This window comes from Cryphonectria parasitica, assembly GCF_011745365.1.
Source record: "Cryphonectria parasitica EP155 unplaced genomic scaffold M406scaffold_6, whole genome shotgun sequence".
In the NCBI taxonomy this organism is placed as follows: Eukaryota; Fungi; Ascomycota; class Sordariomycetes; order Diaporthales; family Cryphonectriaceae; genus Cryphonectria; species Cryphonectria parasitica.
This window is the reverse complement of record NW_024468914.1, coordinates 730,467-750,629: the sequence shown is the minus strand read 5'-3', so window position 1 is coordinate 750,629 and position 20,163 is coordinate 730,467. Positions and strand designations below refer to the sequence as shown.

At 53.6% G+C, this 20,163-nt stretch overlaps 6 protein-coding genes across 6 annotated transcripts; 3 read left to right on the top strand and 3 right to left on the bottom strand.

Moving 5' to 3' along the window:
* Nucleotides 1-343: 343 nt before the first annotated feature.
* Nucleotides 344-1,831, bottom strand: M406DRAFT_73833 (uncharacterized protein; the record flags this gene model as incomplete). The annotated part of the gene is made up of 1 exon (XM_040925662.1): nt 344-1,831. The coding sequence occupies one exon, from the start codon at nt 1,829-1,831 to the stop codon at nt 344-346; it is 1,488 nt and encodes a 495-aa protein (XP_040774170.1).
* A 733-nt stretch (nt 1,832-2,564) lies between these two features.
* M406DRAFT_73832 (uncharacterized protein) lies at nt 2,565-3,558 on the bottom strand (the record flags this gene model as incomplete). Its single annotated transcript, XM_040925661.1, has 5 exons — nt 2,565-2,694; nt 2,805-2,883; nt 2,918-3,113; nt 3,319-3,412; nt 3,464-3,558. The coding sequence occupies 5 exons, from the start codon at nt 3,556-3,558 to the stop codon at nt 2,565-2,567; spliced, it is 594 nt and encodes a 197-aa protein (XP_040774169.1).
* A 4,053-nt stretch (nt 3,559-7,611) lies between these two features.
* M406DRAFT_49061 (uncharacterized protein) lies at nt 7,612-9,112 on the top strand (the record flags this gene model as incomplete). The annotated part of the gene is made up of 3 exons (XM_040924383.1): nt 7,612-7,735; nt 7,820-8,682; nt 8,786-9,112. 3 exons carry the CDS (start codon nt 7,612-7,614, stop codon nt 9,110-9,112), a joined length of 1,314 nt encoding a protein of 437 aa, XP_040774168.1.
* Nucleotides 9,113-11,742: 2,630 nt separating this feature from the next.
* On the top strand, nt 11,743-12,341 carry M406DRAFT_331747 (uncharacterized protein; the record flags this gene model as incomplete). The annotated part of the gene is made up of 3 exons (XM_040920662.1): nt 11,743-12,098; nt 12,194-12,273; nt 12,319-12,341. The coding sequence occupies 3 exons, from the start codon at nt 11,743-11,745 to the stop codon at nt 12,339-12,341; spliced, it is 459 nt and encodes a 152-aa protein (XP_040774167.1).
* Nucleotides 12,342-12,371: 30 nt separating this feature from the next.
* Nucleotides 12,372-13,614, top strand: M406DRAFT_262435 (MFS general substrate transporter; the record flags this gene model as incomplete). The annotated part of the gene is made up of 2 exons (XM_040917514.1): nt 12,372-12,592; nt 12,681-13,614. The coding sequence occupies 2 exons, from the start codon at nt 12,372-12,374 to the stop codon at nt 13,612-13,614; spliced, it is 1,155 nt and encodes a 384-aa protein (XP_040774166.1).
* Nucleotides 13,615-13,632: 18 nt separating this feature from the next.
* On the bottom strand, nt 13,633-19,949 carry M406DRAFT_292843 (uncharacterized protein; the record flags this gene model as incomplete). The annotated part of the gene is made up of 6 exons (XM_040919055.1): nt 13,633-14,242; nt 14,342-15,295; nt 15,413-17,845; nt 17,921-19,024; nt 19,110-19,416; nt 19,564-19,949. 6 exons carry the CDS (start codon nt 19,947-19,949, stop codon nt 13,955-13,957), a joined length of 5,472 nt encoding a protein of 1,823 aa, XP_040774165.1. The 3' UTR covers nt 13,633-13,954.
* Nucleotides 19,950-20,163: the final 214 nt, after the last annotated feature.

The window sequence follows — 20,163 nt, the reverse complement described above, 5'->3', positions numbered from 1 at the left end:
ACTGCGTTACACCACAGCAGCTCTGGGTGGATGGATCGCAAATTTATGGGCTATCTCGTCTATACCATCCTGGACTCTCGCCCTGTCCTTCATACAAAGTTCTGGCTGACGGCTGCGCATGTGTTCCGTCGTTGCCGACTGACATCCGTGTCAAGAAATCCACGAACCCCCATTTTCACGGATCGTCATGAACACTGAGATACTCTACCAAGGAGTCTTCATTCGCTCTTTCTCCCCTATATCTTCCTCTTCCTCAAACTTTCCACAGACTGGACCCTTTCTTTCGCCTCCTTTCATGCTTTCTTGTCCATCTCTCCTTCACTCCTCACTCTTGTCTAATCGATCAGTGAACCCTGACGTGCATCTCGAGCTGTTTTTTAGTAGGGAACCTCTCATTACAGCATCCCGGCTTGGGGCACCGCATCAGATGTTCCGCCCTGATGTGCCACATGAGCGCATTCTCGGACGTGAACCCTGTCGAGTTGCATGGCATCCAGTTGCAGGCGTGATTTTGTCTGGCACAGTCGTTCGGGTTGAGCTGGATTTCGGTAGGAAAGGACGTGGAGCAGTAATGGGAGGTGAGACACTGGTGTGGGTCTTGTTGCTGCTCAGGACGATACTGTCGTGGAGGAGGAGGCGGCGGCGGCGGCGACGGAGAAGCGTACTGAGGGAGCGGATACTGAGGGAGCGAGACTTGATGCTGCGGCTGCATAATATTGCCCTGGAATGGCATCGTCTGTGGCTCTACCATGGGGGGTTGGGCAACTGAAAAGTCGGTCATGGGCGCCATGCAGACTTGGGCCGGTAGCGACGGGTAGCTTGTCTGCTGGGCATCTGATGCGCTCGGGCTGGAGCCTGCACTGGCTCCGAACTCATCGGTCCTTGCTCCAATTCGATGACGAAAGCCTCTTTCCTCGGGGATTTGTGGGTGCTGCAGTGGCTCGACAGAAGGCTGCTGGCTCGACGCCTGCCTGGTGTGTGATCTCAACACACGCGATGGTGTGGACGGTGACATATGGGGCGTGCAACTTTGTGCCGTGTCTGTTATCTGCTGCGGCCTCGTGGGAAAGGTATTCAACATCTTGCGATATGGTAAGGGGTCCGGCTCTACACGGTCAACAATGCGCTTGTCTGCGCTCCTTGAAACTGCTGCCGCAAGAGGAGCGATGCTCTGGGCATCCTTTTCGCCGCTCTTCCGACTGCGCTGACGGGACTTTCCTTTGGCGGAGGTTGGCAGTGGACGCGAGTGTCTCTGGGAGACAGGACGACCTTCATCTCCACAAGCAGCAAAGTCACATTGTTTCCGACTCTTATCCTCGACAGAGTCATCGCCTATGGCCCAGCTGATGGCCGCCAATGGGTTGAAGCTGATAGGGTCATTCTGTACCAGCCGGTGCTGCTCGAATGCGTCTATGTCCCTGGCTACTATTTCTTGTGGCTTCTGGGTCGGTACCGACGGAGGAGAGGGTTGTGTCTCAGCCTCCTCTGCGTCTGCTCGTCCACTGTTGACGTTATTGTTGCGAAGCAGCAAGTGCCCCAAGCCGGTCGTTGCACGGCTGGGGTTGGAGGCAGAGCCGCGGGCGCCGCCCGTGAAGGCACGATACTCGGTCAGACCCTGTTCGGGTCTGACGTCCGGGGCTGCGACGGGCCCAGACTCGGTGGCGCTGGTGACAAGACGTTGACGAGCTGCCGTCACCCGTGGTATGTGGGTCTCTCGTAGACTGTGGATGCGGTGCTGCTTCATGTTGTGCTTGCTGCCGGACACATGCGGGGGTCCACCGTTACTGGTGTTGCTAAGACAGCGGCTCCAGGTACCGCCATGGGCCATCATCTTTTGGCCTGGTGCGAGGATAGAGCTGGCGCCGTGTATATGGGGTCAATCCTGGCCAACAAGACTTGCTGTATGTGGAACTGACGACAAGCTAATAGTGAAGAAGGACAAACCACCATCGACTGGCTAACCATGGTTCCGGTCTCATCGGCTACGAAAAGGCGGCTAGCCCAGATATATTAAAAACAAAAGGAAAGCCAAAGGATCGACCCAGATTAGATTCCATGTTCGTCCGCATCATGGACATGTTCTGCAACGCCTCTCAAATTTAGGGCCCCCCCCCTTCGTCTTGCAGACAGGACACCCACTCATCGATGTCCACACCATCTTAATCAACTTGATGTTCTCCATCTTCATCTGACACAGAGCTGCAGATGCTCAACGCTGGTTGTACATAGCTTTCCTACATTGGCCTAGCAGGAGTCTAAGCTAAGAGCCCCCCCCCCCCCCGGGACACCCTTTCACATCAACAGGCTCGTAATCGATTTTCGATGGCTGAACCTGCAGGTCCACAGGATACAACAGTGTGGGCCAATCGCAACGTGGTGTGGGGAGTGAGGCCGCTCCCGCTGTATGATCTTTTGGTTCAGCTGCGGGCCGTGGCGATCGGCGTCCGTCTTTCGCCGTGCCAAGGTAAGGCTATGGGTGCCTTTGGGCGTGGATCATCTGAAGAAAAAAGGACACGGGGGCCTCTCGGGACGGGGGAGGGCCTGCGCGCCCTGAAGAACCCAATCTAGAAGGATGTGCCTTTGCCGAGATCTAAGAGTGCACAGGCAGAATAAGGCATGCTGCCCGAGGTAGACCGCCGCTCGGACGGACGGGTGGACGTGACAACGGGGGTGGGCCCGCAGTGCTGGGCCGTGCTGCATCTTCATAGTACGTACGTAGTAACTTTATGCATGTGAGCAATCAATCAATGGCTCGAAATTTGCCCAGTATGGGACTGCACCAGTGGAACTCCCGCATCGCTTACCCCAGTTGTACGTCCGCAAATCCGCAAATCCCGATGTCCAGGGCTTGGGATATGCTCACCCGGAGAATTTGTGCCCTCTCTGCAGTTCTGCACTAGACAGCCACCCTCCCTACCTCGTCTATCGTGTGTGCTTGCGCTCATCTTGAAGAACGGTGGCTGCTCAACGTCCTGAGCTGATTTGTCCGACCAGATTCCTGGCACAAGACTGCTTGCGCCCGTCAGACTGAGGAGGATGGGGAGGGAGGGAGGGAGGGAGGGAGGGAGGGAGGAAGGTGAGGGGGCGGCTAGAGCAGTGGGCGACAGGCTTGCCTTTGGACAAACAAAAAAACGTACTGATAGCACCCTGCCGCCCAGGTTCTTTACTGGCTGGGGAGCAGAAGCCGTCTCCATGTGGCGCCTGCTGTGTAACACCCCTTTGTAATTCAGAGAACCGGCAACAGCGACCATTTGCTTACAGATCAGGGAGGCGTGCAAGATTGGGGCCATGATCGACACTGTGCACGCATCTACTTACACGAAGAGCGGGATTTGCAGGGCGCGAGGGAAATCGATCAATGATACGGCGATGCGGTGTGTAGGTTGCGTGGTTGGGGACGGCACAGTTTAATCTATTTTTTTTTTATTTTTTATTTTTTTATTTTTTTGCCCTGGGCCCTCACCTGGTCTCATCTTGACACCTTGTCAAAATCATGCATGCTTTGGCCGCCTGCAACTCGCGGTAGCTGAAAAAGACATGGCTCCAAAGACAACACATCTTTTGACCCAGGCAACGCGATTCAGTTGGTGGTGTTGTAAAGATCCGCCTTGGCTCGACCCTCCCCCTCCCAATAGGACATTTGTTTCCTTCTCGCTTACCCCCACATATTCCCGTCTCACCCACACCTCCTTGCTGTGTGCTCCATTGTTGTGTGCTGGTCTATATTATCCGATCCAGTTTTTTCGATGGCAGCCGACGCCTCTGGAGCCAATGTTCGGAAGCCTCTTTTGGAGGGGGGGAAGAAGACTGGACGAAGCCACGTCTGGATTTTGTACCACGTCGTACTCGATTCGGAGAGCTGTCATAATGCGCATCAAGCGAGGGTGGACGGTCCGTTGCGTCTCAAATTATCGAGGCCGGTGAAGGAAGAAAAATAGAATTAAAAATAGATTAGAAATTTAAATTGCTTTGGGAATAAGTAGGTTACAATGCCCGACCGTTGGCATTTCGTCAGTCGGCTCGTCCCTGTCCTCTTCCGCCCCCCCTCCCACGATACTACCAAAAAGAAAAGCTTTCGCGCCAAGGCTTCCACAACCTCATCTGTCTTTACAACATTCAAGCGAAAGTTTAAAAGAAAAGTGAGACAACCTTGCTGATGCCGGGTACGCATTCCGGGCGCCACGCAACCGAAGAAAGACAAAAAACGGAAACGGAACGAAAAGAAAGAGGAAGAAGAAGAAGGGGGAATAAAAATACACGACGTCAGAATCAGGCCAGGTGAGAATGTAGTATCCGAAGACTCGCAGCTGAAAAAGAAAAAAAATTTGCGCCATGGTGAATTTAGCATGGGCATGCAAGCGGAGAATAGAGTCCCCCCATCCCTCGCCTCGCCTCCTCATCCTTTCCAGCCCCATCAACAAGCGTGATGATTACACTGCTGCAGTGGCTCTTGTTCAAAGGCTCGGCCAAATTATTGCTTTTCCCCCCTCCCCTCCCGCGCCCTCTCGTCAGCAGAGCTTTTGAGTAGCGTCGCGAAGCAGCAGAAGCAATGAAAAGAAAAGAAAAAAAAAAAAAAAAAAAGAAAAAAAGCACGCTAAAAGTCTCAAGGTGTGTAGACGAGCGACGAAAGAAACAAAGATGGAGCACCGCCTGCACGATCTTGGTACGAGGGGGTTTCACGGCGATCGTGCCTTGGAACAACGATCTGTGGACAACGGCCGGGGGGGAGGACGTCTCTGAAAGTGTTGAGATCGGGCTGCGTATGGCATGATGTTGCTGACTAGCTACAGGCCGCCACACGCCAGTCATGGCACCTTGTGACATGATCCTATGCAACAAAGAAAAAGCAGATTTGGGGGGGAAAAGGGGGGGGGGGGCGGGCAAAGGCAAGCAAGCTTGCATTCGATGGCACGGCTGGGAAGAAGGGTGTGCAGTCCTGCATCGTTCTTGGCGAGCTCAGATTCTGCATGTTGAAGGTACCGTCATAACTATGTCATTGCTGTCGACTGCTTGTCCCGAGAATGTTCGGGGTAATCGTCACTGAACACAATAGTGTCGATCCTCGGGTTGCGAGGAGATACAGGAGCTACGATGAATAGGAAGGCCATTTTGCCTGGCTAGTCATGGAAGGGCCCCCTGGACACCTCGAGAGGACTTGTCGTGCTCGCGTTGTCGTCGGTCCATGACCCTTCGCAACTGATTGTAAGTTGCGCTGGAGGAGGTTTGAACTGCAACAAGCACAACGGAGCAGAGTCTGGAGAGATTGTTGGATGTCCTCCAGGCCACGTAATATTTTCACAGTATCTTTGCAAAGCAGCTGGCATTCACCAGGTTATGTGTCGTGGGTGGCCACTTCAGGAAACAGTTCCATCCGATTCTTTTCCAAGTTCAGGTCGTCGAGGTGATACTCCTTCAAATCGTGCTGTTCTCTGCTGCGTCTGTAGTCTGACAACCACAAGGATGTCGACATGGCCCCTTCCCACGAGCCAGTGCTCAACTTACTCGTCTCTCAGTTGTTCTGGGAAGGTCTTTCTACTTGACTGTAGATCGTCTGTGTGAGGGCAAAAAGGCTTGCATTGCTGTGCGCTGAAGAGAAAAGACAAAGGAAGAGAAACGCCACGAGGGCAGCTAACTGAGGCTATCAACAGGTCTGGCTGATGGCTGGCTGGAGGGGTCGTGCACGGCCCTGGGCCAGTGACTCACGGCGACTCACTGGCCCTCGCACATCGTCTCCTAAATACTGTCTTTTCGCTGATGTTACGGGTGCGAGAGGTCCTACAGGTGTCCAGTGACCTACAGGGCTTCTCAGCCTTCCTGAATCCCCAGTGAGACTTTACTAGGTTTAGCAGCGAATCGAGGACCTCTTATCTCTCACTTGTGACAGCTCATATTCAGGAAGTCGGACGGAATGATACTTGATCTTTGTATGTATAAGAGAATCGTTCTGTTATTAAATCCGAGGGAGACGTATACGCAATACTGTCGGAAATGTGGCCCTGCTGCCTTATCATAATGTGCAGAAGTTGCCCAATTAGCAGACCTGATTTGATCCTGTCATGATTTTCTACTTCGAGACACATTTACTACATGTAATCACGAGGACAAATTTGATGCTCAATGCAATACTAAAGTGTATTCTTTCACATGATCGTTTCATGAATTTTGAACTAATTTCACGGCATTGAACATCAACAGAACTATATGCGGTCTCCAGTGCTATGGAGCCGGTCGTCGAAATCGTAATAACGTGAGTAGTAGCTGCCATAACTTGGAGCCATATACGCAAATACAGAAACATCCAATAGGCCTTATTTTCCCCCTCAAATCCCTGCTTCCCTTCCTTTTCCAATGCTTAATAGGGATACGTCTATGAACACTGGGTATATGAATGGTCTACGGTGCGTGGGGTAAGAGGAATTACAGCCTTGCAGGATTGAAAGCCTCAACATGATCTGTATGACACGGGATGATGATGGAGACAAATGAAGTAATCTCTAAAAGTACATTTCTCTATTGCAAAGTCTCCTTTTTCAAGATAGAGTGCAATGCTGATAACAGCTCAAGATTTTCAGGGAGAGCAATCAAATGATTTTTTAGCGAACACCACAAACGGCTTAGGTGAATCTCGGAACCTGTTTCACTTTTTCTTTGCTTACACTAACGCAGATAGGCTCTCGATTGCCGGTCGATTGTTAAGGCTGAAAGCGGATCAGTAGCATGGTCTTTTTTTTCTTCTTCTTTGTCTTCATTCTCAGCATGGTCCGTCCTATCAATTGACTGTTCCTGAGACAGTGAGGGGGGGGGGAGAGGAGTCTGTAAGCTCGTAAGCAGTCGCGTGATTAAAGAACCGAGTGATCTGATTACCGACTTCTTCGAGTCGCACAAAGACTTGGACAGTTGACCAAGAAACCCGGCAGAGTTCAACGAAACCGTTACAGTTGCAAAGACTCATGTGTTTCTCTGCCTATTTAAGCTTCGCTTTTGAGGACAAACCCCCCTTACACCGTCTCCTGCGACTCTCGCTAGAACGCGGCATGTTTTCCGTGATATGAGCCCATTGATGGTTGAGCCCGCTTAAACGCACGGTCTAGCAAACACTGCATGATTGGACAACAACAACACACAACACAGAACCGCGATTCGACCTCATCTGAACTAGGGCGAGATTATTATTATGGGTCTATCCTGACGCGTGGACGGACCACCAAAGGACATGGTTACATGGACCCCTAAAACACCTCACCAGGAGATCCACTAAATTTTCTCAAAGCCTGGAACTCCTTTGAACACAGTCTCAACTTCTGCTTCTGGAGAAGAGAAAAAAAAGATATGACAAGGTTCCCAAAAACAACATAATCTAGTCACCAAAGACAACATCTCGACGATTCAGGTCTTGCAGGCAGACCACACCCTCCGCCCGTTCATCCGGCCTCCAAAGTCCCTATCATACCTGCAACTTGCCTCATTTCTGTGGATCTGCAAAGCACTCAGGGGTTCGCCACCAAGAAAGAAAATAAAATAGTGGCATGTGCTCGACGCAGAGCTTCAAGAGTCCTCGAAACTAGTCGAGAGCTCCAGAAGGGCGTTCAACGCCACCTCCGCATTGACGAGATGGACAAATATATCGTCTACAGCAAGGACTTGACCAAAGCCGACACCCTCATCCTGAAGAACCTCCAGGCCGATATCCTTGATGTCACCGCCAGAGCTCAGTCAGACGGTGGCGTGACCAATGGTAAGCATAGCAAACCAGTTGGTTTTATCTCTCCAGCAGCCTTTATGTCAAGTTACATGTCACTAAGAATGTTTCCCCACATAGATAACCCTGACAATGCAGCCGTCAGCGAGGAGGAGGCTGTCCGCGATGAGGCGGCGCTCCAGACGATGATGTCTCTGAACGACCCGAAGCATCCCAACTTCGAGCCCGCCGTGTTCAACGGATGGGACCTGAGCAGTCTCGGGAAGCTCGAGCCTGCGCTGGACCGCCTCCTCAAGTCCTACGTCCGCCTGGGCAAGTCTGTTGTACGCGTCGAGACAGATGTGGTCTTCCTCACCCACCTCATCCTCTACTTCACCACCTCCGTCCCCTCCGCCCTGCTTCTCTTCCACCACTTCACGTGGTTCCACGGCATCCTGCACCTCGTCATGCAGGTCTCGTACACGGGGACCTACACGCTCATGATGCACCAGCACATCCACGGCCGCGGCGTGCTGAAGCGGCAGTACGCCTGGTTCGACCTGACCTTTCCCTACCTCCTGGACCCGCTGATGGGCCACACGTGGAACAGCTACTTTTACCACCACGTCAAGCACCACCACGTGGAGGGCAACGGGCCCGAGGACCTCAGCTCCACCCTCCGCTACCAGCGAGACAACGTCTGGCATTTTTTGCAGTACGTGGGGCGCTTCTACCTGTTCATCTGCTTCGAGCTCGCGGCCTACTTTGTGCGCAAGAACAGGCTGGCCTTTGCGGCGAAGCAGACCTTCTGGGAGCTGAGCTCCTATGCGTTCCAGTACGCCATGTTCAGGCTGAACCCCAGGGCGTCAGTCTTTGTGTTCCTGCTGCCGCTCGCCATCATGCGGTTTGGGTTGATGGTGGGCAACTGGGGACAGCACGCGCTGGTGGACCGCGATGAGCCGGATAGTGATTACCGGTCGAGCATCACCCTTATTGATGTCCCTGTGAGTACCTGCTCTCGTTTTACGTTTTATGCCCCCTCTTTTTTTTTTTTGGAAGAAATAATCTGTCTTTCAGGACCAAGGTCATTAGCTAATGCTGGTCTAGAGCAACCGCCACTGCTTCAACGACGGATACCATACTTCGCACCATCTCAACCCTCTGCGACACTGGCGTGAGCACCCGGTGGCGTTTCTGAAGGCCAAGCACACGTATGCCTCGAACGAGGCCTTGGTCTTCCACGACATCGACTACCTTATGATGACGGTGAAGCTCCTCACCAAGGACTATGCACACCTCGCCAGATGCATGGTCCCTATTGGAGAGAGACAGATTCGCATGACCATGGACGAGCGCATTGCCATGTTGAAGAGGCACACGATACCGTTTACTGAGGAGGAAATTGCGGCCAAGTATGCGAAAAAGGAGGAGTAAAGGAAAGAAAGAGGGAGGGTCGTATCTCTGGGCACAACTTTGGACAACTAACTTTCGGCGGTGAATAGACTGCGTGGGTATTAGAAAGTGATGCATAGATCGGCTTTGATAGACATAAAAAGGGGAAAGAAAAAGAAAGAAAAAAGGAAAAGGGAAAAGGCAGTGGGTTGGTGGTAACAATGTGCATAGCAGCGGAGCTTGGGTTATTCGCTTGATCATAGAAAGACTAGAAAGACTGTTGAGTACTTTAAGTACACAGAAGGAAGGGCAAGGGAGTAGCCAGCTCTGTCTAGGTCGGATGGTCATCTGAGCAGTCAGTTTGCTCTCTCACACTCTCTCAGCGTCTATACCTTTTGGAAATTTCCTCCTAATCGAACTGCATGATCAAACCTCGCAATTCCACGTGTGTGTGTCGTCGTTGAACTCACCTGAAGGTCCAACTGTCTCCTAAGTTGGTAGTGAGCCGCAAGTGCAACCAGGGCATTGGAGGCACCTGGGCAACCAGAAGTTAGAGACCCAGCCTTATTTGTATCATTGGCCAACCCAAGCAGTACCACGATACCATATTCCCTTTTTGCTTTGTATTCTCAACTGTTCCTGGCATGCTTGCAGTAGCGTTACTAATTTATCGTTACATGGTGTCTTCCAACATGCACTTATGCAAGGGTGCAGCCTAGGTATTTCACCACGACCTGCACGTGGAATGATGAAGGAAGAGCCGCGTATCAACGATTTTTACAAGTTATGGGACATGAACACTGAGGCTGAATACTTAAGTAAACTATGAACAGTCTATTGAAGCTTTGAATAGCACAACCCGCCAAGATGGCCCACGGTAGATGCATAGCCCGCACCAAGGACTGCCTTAAAGGAATATATTCGGTCCGATTCCGTGCCGTATGCCATGAGTAAATGGTATCCTAGCTAGCTTCGAGGTACTACGGAGAGGCCACAAACAAGGGCTCGGCGAGGTTGGCACGCACAAGGTTGCAAGACGGGGGGCCCAGCCTTGTCTCGTTGGTTCAGGGGGAGATGAATCTACAACTCTGCGTCTCCATGCAGCCCGATGGCGTACGGCCGCAACATCTAGGGTCTGTATGGCGCATCATGAATCATGTAAGTTGTTGGCTGGGCTGCCGGAATGGGAGGACCGGAGGCCGGAGTGTTACTTGCCTTAGCCGTTAGGAATCGCATTAAGGCTTACGAATGATGGTCTTATAGGGGGTGCATAGAATATCCCCAAGGTGTTATCAACAGAGGGCTTGGCACCAATCGCATCGACTACCATGTCTTTTAGCTCAGAAGCTTAAACGATGGGAGCTTGCCGTCGTGACGGTCGGGGGGCCGAGGAATAACGATATGTAATCGTTAATAGAGTCAAGGATCGAATCCACCAGCAGGGACAATGTCAAGCAAGGCTAGACCACTTTGGTAGGAGACAAAATCCGGGGGAACGGTCGAGGAACGTGGCAAGCTGAGAGGCGACCCCGCATAATGGACCCCAGCCATGGTTGCATTCCCCCCCTTGTCTAAGTACTTAGTATCCGAGGTCTAAAGCATTCCTACGGTATGGACTGGATAGCGTCGTCGCCGACATGGGCACCAACACACATCAGCCGGGACTTGTTGCCTTTTTTTTTCCTTCACCCTCCCGAGTACTACACTAAGGATGTAAAATCACCCGCTGAGTCGGCTTCTTCTTCCCCCGTGGTAGCTTTGCTGCCACCTCATTTCAGGTTTCCCACACCCTGCGGTTGTTGGTACGGCAAATACACTTTCGAGAACAGGCCCCCTTTTTCGTTTGTGCTCTCACCACCACATCAAGAATAGTGCATAGAGAAAGAAGGGTCTCCTAAGCCAGGGTTGGGGGAATATACTAACTGTATGTGTCCAATGACCTGAGCATGCACGCCGCCGGTCTCCATGCTTACGGATCTACACCTCCTATTCTGGGTTACTGGCCGATGTCCCCAAGTCTCCAGGACCGCATTTGAGTTTTCCTTGTGACCCGAAGAGTGCCAAAGAGGTCAAGTCACACCGACGCCTGAAGCCAGGGGTGTGAGGTGGAAAACAATAGAAGCAAAGGAAACAGAGCAGCACCTCGAAGGCGGTGTGTGAAGTAATTACTGAGTAAGTAGTTGATGTTGGAGAAGCCACGAGCACTGTTTTACTTAGCACGCCTGAAACTCATGCCAATACATACATAATTTCTCCCTCAGATGGTCTTTGCAGGGGTTTAGGCAAATGTATTTCTTGGCCCACAAACTCTATGACTGGACTATTGCCTAACCCCCCCTTCTTCCCTTGCAACCTTTGATATCGTCGGATAATCCGCAGTAGACCAGGAATGCTAGCGGCTACCGGGGTTCTCGTTTTATCTATGGGTTGACTTAAAAGGATCTTAAGATGGTGCTGATCGCGAGGAGCTCTGTCATTGTTTTCTTTTTCTTTTTCTTTTTTTAACCTCCCTACAGCTTGACTCCTCGTCCCAGCCTAAGTAATCTCCTGGCGCTTCGACATATCAACATCGTATCTGTGGCGGCCATCTTCTGTCTCTGTCCCCCTCGCGACTTGCTTTGTCATTTGCAATACCAACGAGTCGTGTTCCTCTTTTGAACCCAGTGCACAAAATGGCAACTGGAGAGAAGACAGATGTCGAGTCCCAGGCTCCATCCGTGAGAGACCTGGAGAATGCAGATGCGCCAGGAGCTGGCAGAGGCCTGAACAAGACTGGCACCAACGGTCTCCACGAGTTCCGCGAGGATGAAGGCTACATCATCGATGACTCCGAGGGTGGAGGAGCAGGCATCAAGCTAGCGGAGGATGGGCACACCCGACTCATCCCACAGCCGAGCGACGACCCCCGCGACCCGCTGAACTGGAGCTGGAAGAAGAAGCATGCCATCTTGTTTGTGATCGCTGCAGCGGCTTTCCTGCCAGACTACGGCAGTGCCACGGGTGCTGTTACTTTGGAACTGCAGGCTGCGTATGTTGAACCCCGTCTCGACATGATAATGATATTGCTAGTTGGCTTGCAAGATTGATGAAGAGTCGACCGAGAGGCTAATCAACAGTGAACAGGCAATGGGGCATGACTGCTGATGAAGTGAACCATTCGCAAGCTGGAAATGTCTTCATGCTGGGTGCTGGTGGCGTCTTTGGTAAGCCAAACCAAACCATCAACATTGTGTCCATATACACACCAGACGTGGACATCAGGAAGGACTGATACTAACGTCTTGTTCTTTTCACAGCTGTCATGTTTGCCGCCTTTTTTGGACGCTTGCCTGTGCTTTTCTGGTTTCTCGTGATCGCCACAGGAACAGCTGCGTGGTGTGCGGCTGCCACATCTTTCAACTCGTTCTGCGCCGCTCGCATCCTCAACGGATTCTTCTCGACAGTGGCTCAAGGCGGTGGAATGATGTTCATCCAGGACATGTTCTTTTTCCATCAAAGGCCAAGAAAAATCAATATCTGGGCGTAAGTGCAGCCACTCCATCTGTTTCTACTTTCAAGATTCTGTTCAACAAGACTCCCAGGCTCCCAAACTGACAACAATGCTATCCAGTTCCTTCTTCATCATGTCACCTTATATGGGTCCACTTCTCGCGGCTTTTATGATCGCCTACAAGCCCTGGCCCACTCCCTTCTGGGTCTACACTGCAGAAACCGCCCTCGTACTGATCCTCGCCGCCCTCGTCGTCGACGAGACCTACTACGATCGTCGCATTCCAGCCTCGGCCCAACCGCCTCGTGGATCTCGCATCTCTCGTATTGTTGGTATATCGCAGTTCCGCTCGCGCCATCTCCGCAACTCGTTTGGCGCCGCCTGTATGCGAGTGGTCAAAGTGCTGACGAAGCCAACCGTCTTGCTCTCCGCCACGTACTACTTGCTCACGTTCGCCTGGGTCGTCGGCATCAACACGACCCTGTCCATCTTCCTGACGCCGCTCTACAACTTTGGCCCTCTGCAGATCGGGTATTTCTATTTCACTCCCGTCGTTGCCGTCCTCCTCGGCGAGATCACAGGCCACTGGCTCCACGACCTGCTCGCCAAACACTACATCCGCACCCACAAGGGCCACTTCGAGCCCGAGGTCCGGCTGCGCGCCATCTTCTTCTCCATCCCGCTCATGGCTGTCGGGCTTGTGCTGGTGGGGCAGGCCCTGCAGAACGCCTGGCACTTCATGGCCCTGTCCGTGTCCTGGGGCCTGTACGTCTACGGCATCATGATTACCACCGTCGCCGTCTCCTCGTACGCGCTCGACTGCTACCCGGAGGCCAGCGGCGAGGTGTCGGCCCATCTCAACAACGCGCGCACGCTGGGCGGGTTTATCATCTCGTATTTCCAGGTCACATGGGCCGAGGCGTCTGGGCCCAAGGTGAGCTTTGGGATCCAGGCGGCCATCTGCACGGCTGCGTTTGGGATTGTGATTGTGTTGATTGTGTTTGGCAAGAGGATGAGGGTTTGGGCTGGCCCACTTGGGTTCACGACTGCGTAAATGGCCAGAGTTGTATTTGTGTTCTTACAGCCGAATGTAGACTTGATGTGATTATGGAAAAGACTAATATGACTTTGCTTGTAATACTGACACACTCTTCATCCGTCCTGGTTCGTGTTCAAGATAACACGAATCCACTTGGATCCATCGATCGACACAAAGTAAGGACTCACAAAGGAGACAAGACCGTCAAGAACCCTGAAATACCAATCATCTTACATCAACCGTGTGTGTTTGCTTCTCGCCCTAGCCTGACTTGATCCCGACCTGACAATCACCCCATTCGTCTCTTGTACCAAGCAACAGCAACGACACCAACTTGAACACAATACTTGCCTTCTTATCCATAGTATTCAAGCAACCATGCGCGCAGATCACCGACGGTCGGATACTCGAGGAACAAGCTTCCGCTGACAGTGACGCTGAGCTGCTCACGCATCTTCTCGGCGATAACCAGACTCATCAGACTGTCGACGCCCAGGTTGGCGAAGCTCTCGTCGTCCTGCAGATCAGCCAGCTGGAGACCTGCCTCTGTAGCCACGAGAGCCATGGCCTTGGTGGTGATGCTGTCATCTGGGGCGGCGGCGGCGGCAGCAGCAGCAGCAGCAGCAGCAGGAGGGGCAGCTGGCTTCTCAACCTCCTTCTTGGGCCGAGGAGGCTCTTCCTTTGCCACAACAACAGGTGCTGCTGGCGTAGGCTGTGCTGTCGTGACAGCAGCTGGTGCAACAGGGGAAGACGACGCAGCAGCCAACACAGCTTGTGCACCAGCAGGTCTGGCCGTCTGAGTAACGGTCGCGCTGCTTGCAAGAGCCACACTGCCCGTCGCAGCATTCTTGACATCCACAGCCGAGAAGAAACGGTTCAGCAGCACCCGAGGATACCGCCTAAACTTCATGGCCTGCATGACACCGATGATCTCGTCGCCCTGCAGCACATACACGTCTCCAAAATAAATGGCAGGATCCTCAGCCGTCGGGATCATCTTGACGTACGACCTGTACCGGCCGCCAGGGACCAGTGGGCGCGCCATGCGGAGCGAGCTCCAGCCGGGGGTCACGCAGAAGTTGTTCCTGGTGTCGACGGCGTCCGAGACGTTCATGACGAGTCCTGCGAGATGGCACACGCTGTCCACGAAGAACGGCGGCACCGTCCACACGCCGCCTGTGTCGCCAGACTTGAGCGTCACGTCGGCGTACGCCTCGAGCCCGTGCATGACGACGGACTGCATGCCGCGGTACTTGTCGGCGTAGTCGACGAGGTTGTTGGCGAAGAGGAGGTAGGCCATGCTGTGCGACAGACGGTTGGCCACGCCCTGTTCTGCGAGCTGGGTGAGGGCCTCGATGCGGCCCTGGATGAGGTGGTGCGTCGGGATCCAGCTCGACAGCCAGTCTGCCGCGCTGCCGTAGATGAGCTCAGCCGTCACGACGGGCTCCTCTTCGATGAGAGAGAGGCCGTCGTTGGCGACGTTGTGCCACTCGAGGTGCGCCCTGCCCGAGGCAATGTCTGTCGTGGTGATGGTGATCTGGATCAGCTGGGGCACGGTGGTGTTCTTTTGCGCGACCAAACCCTCACGGACGCTGAGGTTGTTGATGTTCATGCTCTGGACGTCGGCCTTGGTTTTGGGCTGGAGTTTCTCGGCAAGGTATTTTCCGAGCGTCCAGCATATATCCGCATGAATAGACTGGAGGTGGAAATGTTGGTTAGTATAAAAGGACTGAAACAAAATAGAGAAGAAAACGAAGACAAAAAAGGAAAAGCAAAACACCACAACCTTCGGAGCAGCAAGAATGTCACTTACAGATGTCACCACGCCAGCATTATTCATCTTGTGACCCCATGCAGCTGCCAGAAAATCGGCCTGCACCATGTTCGACTGCACAACAACCCTCCCTGCCGAGCCAGAGAAGGTTTCTTCCACAACACGGTGGACAAGCGAAGTCCGCAGGCCCGAGACAGGCGCTGCCGCCAGACCCAGAGCAGAAGAAGGAGAGTTTACACCGGCCGCAGCAGCAGCAGTAGCAGCAGCAGCCTTCTTCTCCTCGTCATAAAAGGTGTTGCCCTTGGTCAGTGCCCAGTCGCCATTGTACTGGAGCCAATGCGTCTTATCGTTCCACGCATACGTGGGCAGGTCCAACAGCCTGAGGCCACCCTCGAAAGGCCTGTGGAACTCGTTCCAGCCGACCTGGACGCCAACAGCGTGCAGAGTCACGAGGCTCTGGGAGATGGTCTGCCAGTTGTTCTCGCCACGGCGCAGAGAAGGCACAGCAGCATTGACAGACGAGAGGATCGACTTGGTGAACCCGACGCACACCGGGTGAGGACCAATCTCGATCCACGCCATGCTCTCGTCGATTGTCGAGATCCTCTGGGCTGTCTCGACGGCGCCCAGGAAGTTGACAGTCTCCCTGGTCCCGCGGCGGATGTACTTTGCATTGACGGTCTTCTCGTCAAAGATCACCTTGCCCAGGAGCGGCGAGATGATCGGGAGCCGGGGCGGCTGGAAAAGAACCCCTGTCCGCGCCACATCTTCCAGCTCGTCCAGGATGGGATCTGTCTGGGACGAGTGGAAGGCAAACGCCACATCGAGAGGGACACACTTGAGGCCAGACTTCTCGAGCTTCTCAGCCAGGGCATCGATATCCTGGGCTGCACCGCTCAGCACCGTATCCTTGGGCCCATTGATACAAGCCACCTCGTACGGCTTTCCAGTGGCATCCGCCCGCGCCCGCACCTCGTCCACAGCGGCACGCACAGCCAGCATCTTGTGGCTCCCAATCTTGCACTTCTTCTCGAGCATAGTGGCGCGCTGGCCCACCAGGAAGATCGTGTCTGCCGCCGAGAGGACACCAGCAACGTGGAGGGCGGCATACTCGCCCAGGCTGTGGCCGACGACAACGTCTGGCCTTACGCCGAGCGAGTCCCAGTACTTGGCCAGGGCGATCTCGGTGCAGACTAGGGCGAGCTGTGTGACGACAGGGGAGTGGTTGTGGTCCTGAGGATAGGTGCCGTCGAGGGCTGGCATGATAGAGGGGAAGCCTTGCGACTGGCAGAGGGCATCGAGGTGGAGCAGCTGGGACTTGAAGGCAGGGGACTCGAGGAGCTCCAGGTTCATGGATCTGTGTGACGCTCCCTGGCCTGTGAAGGCGAAGGCCACCGAGGGGGCGCCAGTGGCTGGGATGGGCTTGTGTGTGTCTGCATTATCGAGGTAGGAGTTGAGCTGTCGTTTCAGATGGTTGACATCTGAGGTGGCCACCGCCAGGCGATGGTTGTGGTGATACTTCCTTGCTGTTGTTGTGTAAGCCAGGTTTGGCAGTGACACATTTGGGTTTGCCTCCAGGTATGCAATGAGCCGTCGAAGATTGCCCTTCAGGGAAACTTTGCTCTTAGCCGACACGGCCACAACGTGGTTGGGACGAGAATCCGCAGCCATCAGCTCCTGATCATCAATGACTCTTCGAGCTGGCGCTTCCTCAATGACAATACTCGTATTGCCTCCCGCAGCACTGAAGTTGTTCACAACAGCAATCCGCTTCTTGTCAGCAACACGAGGCCATGGCGTCTTCTCGTATGGAATGTGCAGGTTTCTCTTCTCAAGGTCCTTGGGGAATCCTGGGTTGATGGAGTTCTTGATGCCCACGTGCGGTGGAATCGTCTCCTTCTCCAGCATGAGCAGGACTTTGAGGAGCGCTGTGGTACCTGCGACGGCCTCACCATGGCCCACATTCGCCTTGACAGCCCCAATGTGAAGAGGCTGTTTGGGGCTCCGGCGTTTGGTGCCCGTGATGGGCGCGAACACATCTGTCACAGACTGGATCTCCTGTGCATCGCCTGCTTGGGTGCCAGTGCCGTGCATCTCCACATAGCTTACGTTCAGGGGGTCGACAGCAGCCTGGTCGAGGATCTGTCTGGTCAGGTCTCCCTGGTGGCCTGCATGAGGGTGCGTAATAGATACAGCCTCGGCCGAGTGGTTTGTACCAGCGGCCAGAATGACGCCCAGGATGTTGTCGTTGTCGGCTTCTGCGTCCTCGAGGCGTTTGAGGATGACCGAGGCCACACCGTCTGCGCGACAGTAACCATCGGCCTCACAGTCCCATGTCTTGCAAGCATTGGGTGTTTTGGACAGGAAGTGGCCGTTGCTAAGACCGGCAAAGGCGTCAGAGTTGGTCAGGACGTTCATGCCTCCAGCTACTGCCATGTCGGTATCACCGTTCCAGAGCGAGTTGCAGGCAATCTAGAATTATGTAAATCGTTGTTAGCCAGCTTTTCGATATCATGATGGTAGTCTTGTTGAGTCAGGGTAACTTACGTGAATAGTCGCCAGTCCAGAGGAACAAGCCGTGTCGATGCTGTAGCTAGGACCAGAAAACTTGAAAAAGTAGTTGATCCTCCCCGGCCCAAAGGCTCGACACCCACCGGTGATGAAGTAGGTGCCAATTTCCTGGGCTGTGTTGACCTCGCGGTAGTCATCAGATGCTTGGCCGTAGAATGTACCAATACGGTGCAAATCCGTAGATGCCGTGCGGTTGGCCACATATCCAGACCGTTCCAGAGCTTCATACGCTGTCACGAGTGCGAGCCTCTGCATAGGGTCTGTCTGAAGGGCTTCACGAGGGGACATGTTGAAGAACGGAGCATCAAACAGGCCTGGCTCGTCGATGAAGCACCCGTAGGGCGTGATACTCGTGTTCATCCGTTTCCCAGTCGGATCAAAATGAGAGTCCACGTCAAACCGATCGGCCGGAATCTTCTGGTGAATATCCAAACCTTGGTCCAGAATGTCCCAGAACTTTTCGGTATCAGTTGCGCCGCCGGGCATTCTGCAGGCCATGCCTACGATGGCAATCTTGGCCTGCTGCGTGCCGCTCGGGCCGCGTGGCACAGCATCTGGCTTTGAGATCCACTGCATGACATCTTTGGTCCTAATCTTGAACTGCTGGGACTCGGCGGTGGCGGCCGAGATGAGGTCGCGCGCAGGCAGCGAGGTGCGGAACATGTACAACCAGAACTCAGACACGGCGCTGCCCTTGGCTTGGCCCAGCACACCCTGGATGACGCTATCCCACTTGATGTCGTGCAGGAGAATCTCTTCGATCATGTTGTGGAACAGGCCGCTGGCCGTCTTGGCTGGAAAGGGTCTTCCTGTGCTGACCGAGTAGACGGGCACACGCGGAACGAATTTTGGGTCCATGGTGTCGATGGCGTGGACGTGGACAACACGGTCTACGTGGTTCTTGTTGTAGACATGAGGGGCGTGGCACAGGCCGCCATATACAGGGAGCGCAACAGATTTGCGGTCACGGAAGAAGTCAGACGCGAGAAAGACGTGCTTCAGTCGCGCTGGGGGGCCACTGATTGTGACTGATGTACGGCTGAGAGCGCTGATGAAAAGCTTGCTGGGCCCTGGGGTGGACTAAAATGATTGTCAAGTCAGTCTTCAGTGATCATTGATTACAATCATTCATGCCAATTTCAAGGGAGCAGGAGACCAGACTCACATCTGCTTTGTGTATGGCGTCAAGTTCACGTTGGACTTCCTCAGCCGTGGTATCTGGCACCACGTAGGCCCAGCTGTCGCCCTGGCCGCCATCGATGGGGCTTGGTTGCAAGTTCTGCGACACCTCGTTGACCACAATGCCGACCCTGAAGGCCACACGAATGACCTCGGCGCCAGCAGCTGGCACATCAGCCAATGTTGGAGACAGAGACACAGCAGCCGTGGAGAGAATGCCGGTTCCTATTCCTGCCAGACAAGCATCCCCGCCGTGAAAGTCGAACTTGTCGTCCACATTGTTCTCATAGTATCTGATGGGGGTCAAAAGAATATCAGTAGTGACCTTTTCATTTATCTGATATATAAAAAGGAGGGAAATAGAAAGGTGAAAGGAAAAGGAGAAGAGTCAAGAAGACATCTTGTGTCATATAATAAATGAATTCATCAGACAAACATACCCGACGAATGTGGCCAGTTGCACAGCACAGAGCAACATGCCATCAATGGAACCACCCAGGGGCCCGGTCCTCAGCCCAGTCTGGTCGACGAGGTTGAAGACGGTCTCGAAAGGCTGAAACAAGGCTCGCAGCGTGGCTGGTAGCAGGCGAACCTCTTCCTGCACGGCCAAGGTGGCCTCCTGAATGAATCTCGCCAGCAGAGGGTGCCGTCTGTCTTTGCTGTGCTCATAAAGACGGCGGAAGGTGTCTTTCAGATCGTCATGAGGAAACTCGTTGCCAAAGTAAGCCAGCTTCATCTTGCCGGGCTCAACCAGAGACTCGCTGGTCGAAGGTGTTGCCGAGGTGGACAGCTCATCCACCGCGTTGCGATCCCCGTCCCACTCCATATTGATGGTGATATGGAGCAACGTCAAGGTGAACAGGAAGAATAATAGAATATTGACACCTGTGCAGGACGGTGAGAGCAGGAGGTAAACTACTGCATGAGCACGGAAAACACTGAGACTTTCAATGAACCTTATTAGCATGAACGCGTGTGATAATAATGTTTCGTCTCAACAGAACCACAAGCCTAGTGCCTTGGCTGCTATCTTTGTTACT